The 6,311-nt window shown below is 39.4% G+C and overlaps 1 protein-coding gene across 1 annotated transcript; it reads right to left on the bottom strand.

Moving 5' to 3' along the window:
- Window positions 1-2,498: 2,498 nt before the first annotated feature.
- LOC140933747 (kelch-like protein diablo) lies at window positions 2,499-6,208 on the bottom strand. Its single transcript, XM_073383374.1, has 2 exons — window positions 4,731-6,208; window positions 2,499-3,264 (listed from the first exon to the last, which is right to left on the bottom strand). The coding sequence occupies exons 1-2, from the start codon at window positions 6,100-6,102 to the stop codon at window positions 2,948-2,950; spliced, it is 1,689 nt and encodes a 562-aa protein (XP_073239475.1). The 5' UTR covers window positions 6,103-6,208; the 3' UTR covers window positions 2,499-2,947.
- Between the last annotated feature and the right edge of the window lie 103 nt (window positions 6,209-6,311).

Genomic DNA, 6,311 nt, shown 5'->3' with positions numbered 1-6,311 from the left:
CAAGTTTTTAAATTCAGCACCCGGCTACCCGGAGAAAAAATCTTTCATTTAAGACCCCTACAAAGTTTTCATCGAAAAGTGGGGGACATAATAGGGCCATTTATACGAGGAAAAATAAGACGCGTGTTAAATAAGACGCGAACTGGACCATTTATACGAGCATGTCTTATCTAAGACAAAAACAGCTCGTATAAATGGTTCGCGTCTTATTTCTGTTCTTGACTCGTTTTCATGTGAATGTTGCCCGTAGCAACGGCAATCCAACATGGCGCGCGTTTCAAAGTTACGACGTCATGTTGCAATTTGTGTTTCTTTTGACCTTTAACGGCGTGCTCATTGTATTTGAGCGAAGAAAAAAAAGCAGAATAGACAAAGAAACGAAAGCGCGTTGTAATTTGTAAACAATTTTTCCCCGCCAGTAGCCTGCTAGTCCACTGCGGGGCAAGCGATAATTTTCCCGCCAAAAATTAACGCATGCGTACTATGCGTTCGCGTCTTATGTAAGACGCGAAGGTCATTTATACGAAATTTTTCTCGTCTTAGCTAAGAACAGGTGTTAAGGACTGTTCTAAAATAAGACGCGTCTTAGCTAAGTCGCGTCTTATTTTAGACGAAATGTGCCGTTTATACGGATAGGATAGGATAGGATAAGTGCTTTATTATCAACAGAGCGCCTACAGACACATGTGTTTACAACGATAACAAAGATTTTTGTGCAATAATTACGGAGGTGTACATTCGTGAAATTTATAAAACTATTAAACAAGGTTATATTTAACGCGTCTATCTCCTTCGCGGAAGCGATCATATACGTATTTAGCCACAATTTTTTGCGTTTTCTCTCGTTGCTTCATACTTATCAACGTTGTAAAGGCAGAGCTTGGAGTCATAGAGTCAAGAATAAGATTAGTTTCCTTTTTTAGCGTATTGAACAGCTCTCTCCTAGGATCCCTATAGGCTATGCAATTCATCAAAAAATGCTCCTCGTCTTCTAATCCAGTTTTACATAATGGACAGATTCTTTGGTCTGGTGGTTGATAGGGTTTAACGTATCGTCCAGTTTCAATTGCTAGTTTGTGGTTGCTTAATCTTAGCTTTGTGATTGCTACTCTATGATTGGTGTTTCTTACATTTGTGAGGTAATTTTCGTAGTCATGGGTAAGTTTAAATTTCCTAAAAGTTCTCAGTTTGTTTTTTTGATTTGGGTCCTTTCGTTCATCGTTGTGTATTTCGCTAATCCATGTTTGCTGTTCTATGTCTAAGAGTCTCTGTCGTATATAGTTCATGATTGCGGGAGTGTTAGTTTTCGCTGACCATATGTCGCCAAGACCTGCGAGATTTTTCCCGGAGAGTTCGCGTCTTATTTAAGAGGCGTCTTATGTAAGACGCGTCTTATTTTTCCTCGTATAAATGGCCCTATTGTCGCTTTTGATTACACTTCGCATGGCTTCCTTGCTTCTCACAGCGTTATGAAAAAAGCATTTAAATTCTGTGCTTCAGTTGTCTGACAAAGAGAATGAATAAAAAAGTCTCACATCCCATTCAATTAATGAACTAAAACGTGCCCTGTTCGTGCCTTGTTTTATCCGCGCGCGTGCACGTTCTAATCCTCTTCAGCGGAAAGGCGTTTTCGTCATGAAAACTTGGCTTATTAAACTTTGGAATCACTGATTACGAGTCTTCATAGCCAATAACATCACTGCTTAACTGACAGACGACCAATAACATCGCGACGTAATTGACCAATCAGAATACCATCAACTGACGTGATACAACTCACTTTGACTCTGAAGATGACTACCGCCTGGGTTGTCGAAACGTCAGTCACTGTCAACAACAACAGTCCTATTCAGGACTACGTTCACCCGGACGATCAAACTCAACCTACTTTTGAAATTTCTCCTGGGTTAAAACCTTTCACAGTTTTCTGAAAAAAGAATACTTGTGCGCGTTAATGGTAGATAAGTAACGCTGGAACTGGAATGGGTGATGTGCTCGTTCACGTTCTCGTTGTAGTTGCTTAAGCTCGCAATTCACCACTTTGGAGGCGAGATGCGTCCCGCAATTGTTTCTGGCATCGTTACTGGGGACGCGCCGGTCCGCTATTTGCTAATTTTTTCCCTGTCCCTGATGACAGTCATTCGCTGAGCTACCGCGCCTTCAGCTGTCCCGTTTTCATTCCCCTTCGTCAACAGTAGCTGGTTATAAGGATGTAGGATTATCAGAAACGGGAAAATATTTCGATATTTCGACGGGTGACCGTTTATAGTGAGAATAGAGGTATTACGGTTGAAGCTGAAGCATGAATGAGAAAAGTTATTTCAGCGCAGCCGTCAACGAAGCGCCGCACCAAGATAAGCGCCGCGTCACTTATTCGAGCAAATATGTGTTTCAGACCATAAGGTCATTTCTCTACTGCTGTAATTGTGGGTTCTACATACATTCGAAAAAAAAACTTGCAAAGTCGTTAGATCCAGTGAAAAAAAAATTATTACGGTTAGAAATTCATTTATTTGATTCAAATACATAATATTACATCACATCGTTAAAAAAAGAGCAATATATAAAGTGTTTTTCTTTAAAGTAACTGAAAAGTGAAGTTAAAATTACTATTTACAAAATGATATCATCTTATAATATTAAGGTACAATTAACTGTTAGTAGTGCATCAGAATCATTAAAAAATACTTGCTAACTTTCTGCGAGCAGTGTTGTTAAGTTTTTGTTTTCTCCTGTTTTCCTCATTTTTCTAGTTTATGCGTTAAAGTATTGTCAAACTTTCTTTGACATTGTTCATTTTTTAATTAAACAATTTTAAAAACACAGACACAAACAAGTGAACTATTTTTAACCCCAGCAAAACAACAAAGGCTTTTTAAAATGGAATACTTTCCCGCTACACTATTTCTTACAGTACACCCTTACTTCACACAATGTTTTATTTACACTACACTACAGTAGCACCAAAGTGGACTCTTGGAATAGACATACCACATACATAACTCCACTGGTTGATTGTAGGGTCATACACTTCCACACTTGACAGAAACTGACCATTAAAGCCCCCAACGGCAAATATTCGTCCTTTCATTACTGTCACACTTGTCGCAGAGCGTTTATCATTGAGTGGTGAGACTGATGTCCAGGAATTTGTCTCCGGGTCATACACATCTGCATCCTGAAGATAATTGTTTCCGTCAAATCCGCCAATGATGTATAGAAGGCCATCAAGCACTGCGACGCCAGCAACAGATCTTGGTTTATCTGTAAAATGCAAATGAAATTTTTATATTGAAACTTAACACTAGGGGTAACAGCCAGAGGTTACAAATTCACATTCCAAAGCTCATTAATAATTCATGGCAAAAAACAAAAGAAATTAATATTTAATGAGTGTCTTTATATTTGATAGATACGGCTAAACTTTACATTTTAGACCAAAATAACCTCAGATCTAAATATTAATGCAAGAATGAGTTGATCTATATCAGAGAATTTGAAGCTGTTCAAAAAACTCACAGGAGTGTATTATCAGGTGTAAAAACTCTTGGCTTTGCCTCGAGTTTTCAAACCTGATAATACGTCAGCCCTGCTTGTTAAGCTGTGGGCGGAGCTTTCATTATATTATCTGCTTATCAATAAAGTTTTGTTGTTGTTGTTGTCATTTTCTGTTGTTGTTTGGGTCTTTATTGGTCAGTCTTAAGTCGTTTGAAACTGTTTGCCCAGATGATGCCCCAGTGTGTTAAACTGAAAGTAACATTCTTATTGTATCATTGTAATCATTAGAATGATAGAATAAGAATGCTACAATTTGGAATTAATTTATGATGACACCATTGGACATCTTTGCTAAAAACCATCCAGACAAACATAAAATCATATTGAAATTTTGTCCTTTTGTTCTGTCTTTATCAGATCTACTTGCCTCCTCATTTTGGAGTACAGATTATTTGGTATTTTGCACATCCTAACCAAACTAGTGAGGTAGATTAATTAATATGAAAAATATAAACAATCAGGGCTGTCAATAAGGGCCGGTAGCCTGGCAAAACCGCCGGTTAGTTAGCCATCCTTAGCTGGATACTTTAAACTCCTTCTACTTAACTGCTAACAAAAAAAAAAGCACCATCGAATAAAATAAAACATCTGTTTCCCAGTTTTGAATGATTTTGAGCGAATATTTAAACAGGTTTTCTGTGAAATGCTTCAACCGTGCGATGTTGTGGAACACCTGGGACATTTCAATGGCATTTGTCCTAGTCTTGCGTGTATTCTGACGAAACAACATGGCGTCCGCGTTGGAAAATACCTCTTCAAACCCCCTGGAAATGACATTTCTGAGACTCTAAATTACAAAATGTCCCTAGATGCCTCGGCCCTCAGAAACTTGTTCCTTTTTTGGGAGTTCCAAAGCCACCTACTATTCATTATCAGCCTGCTACTTAAAAACTTTTTGACAGCCCTGAACAATAATGCTGTTATTAATAATATTATTAAAATCAGCTGTCATTAAGAAAAAAAGTCCATAGTCACTTGAAACTTGTGCATGTCTTTATGGAAATGATGATTTTAGTGATGTTAATTCCTTTAGATGACAAATGAAACAAGCTCAAGTTAAAGCTTTAGCAACACACACACTCAGACATGTACACACAAGAAAATCATTTGGAAGTGAAAATATCAACATTCACATAATGCAAGCATATAAGCAAACCTTCCAATGAGCTTACCCATGGATGTCACATAGCTCCATTCATTTGTCTGGGGGTCATAGCACTCCACAGTACTCAGCCGCAAGATACCATCATGGCCTCCCACAGCATACAACAGTCCACCCAGAGCGCCTACAGCCAAGTACATTCTAGGACTCGACATTGGGGCCACAAAGGACCACTGATTTTCATATGGATCAAAACACTCAACACTTTTGAGTCGACGTTGACTGTTAGAACCTCCCAAGGCATAGATTTTACCACCGAGACAAGTTGCACCAAAATATTTTCTTGACACAAGCATTGGAGCTCGAATTGTCCATGCATTTTCCTCGGGATCATAACTTTCGACAGTACTAAGGAATCTTCCATTTTCGAAACCACCGAGACAATAAATCTGCCCATGAAGTTGGGCAACTGCGACACCATAACGGAATGTGGGCATGTCCTCGATTGGGATCCACTCATCAGTGTACAAGTTGTACCTTTCTCCAGATGCCACAGGAACACCAAGGTGGAGACCACCAACGGCAACAAGGACATCACCAAATCCTGAGGGAATGCGAGGCTGCATCTTTGTGGCTGAAGAGTGCTTACGTTTTTCTGAAGTAGGAGAAGATGCATAAGTAAGTGCTTCTTTGAACAACTGCTTACATTCAGGATCATTTGACAGCAATTCATTGCTGAGAACTTGTGAATTCAGGAACGAAGGAGATAACACGGGAAGTCGGACACAGCTTAGAACTTCGCCTGAATACTTCAGACGGTCTACAGATTCTGAAATCCACTCAACAGCTGCGTTGAATACATCTTCCTCTGACCGAATGCAAACATTCTCATCCAACAACAATTGCTTAAGAGTGTCTAAAGGGAGCTCTTTGAACTCGTCACATTTTATTACGTCAGTAAAATGTTTTACCGCATATTTTCGGGCCTCGCTCCACAGTTCCTCGCACGAGAATCCACCAGCAAGCGCAGCTATACCGAGACAATTTGAAGGATGGAGTTGTTCTTTAAGAAACTGACAACAAACATTCTTTATCTCTTTCATTTGAAACAAATCCGACGCACTTAGAATGTCGTCCACATTGGTTTCATCGACGTCCAAAGAAGAGCAGTACATGAATCGAATTATAGATCGTAAAGCCGAGCCAGTCACTCCCTTTAAAGTGATGTTTTCGTTTTTACTCTCTTTTAACTTCCCAGTAAACATGGCCCTGAAGTAAGGGCTTCCCACGGACAGAATATTACGATGCGCTGATACTGACATTCCATCTTCTGTAAGAAGTGTTACATCACAAAGTTCTTCGAGATCCAGTAGAGATTCTAGTCCTTTGAGAACGATAGAGGGATTCGTACTTGAATTGTACCGAAAAGAAGACATAGTCATCTGCTTTAACTGGTAGACGCACGTTCTGAAGAATAATGGGTTATTTGAGTTAATTATTGTTTTGATTACAAAAAATGTGCCAAAAGAGCTCAGAACGAGGGAGATTATCACGCCTGTCAGGATGGCTTTTACCGCTGGGCAGCAAAGTACGTGGACCTAAAGCGCAATGAATCACGAGTAACCAGCCCACGAGTACTTTCCTTGGAGAT

Source organism: Porites lutea, chromosome 4 (assembly GCF_958299795.1).
Source record: "Porites lutea chromosome 4, jaPorLute2.1, whole genome shotgun sequence".
Classification (NCBI taxonomy): domain Eukaryota; kingdom Metazoa; phylum Cnidaria; class Anthozoa; order Scleractinia; family Poritidae; genus Porites; species Porites lutea.
The sequence above is the reverse complement of the archived record's forward strand: the minus strand, read 5'-3'. Positions and strand labels throughout refer to the sequence as shown.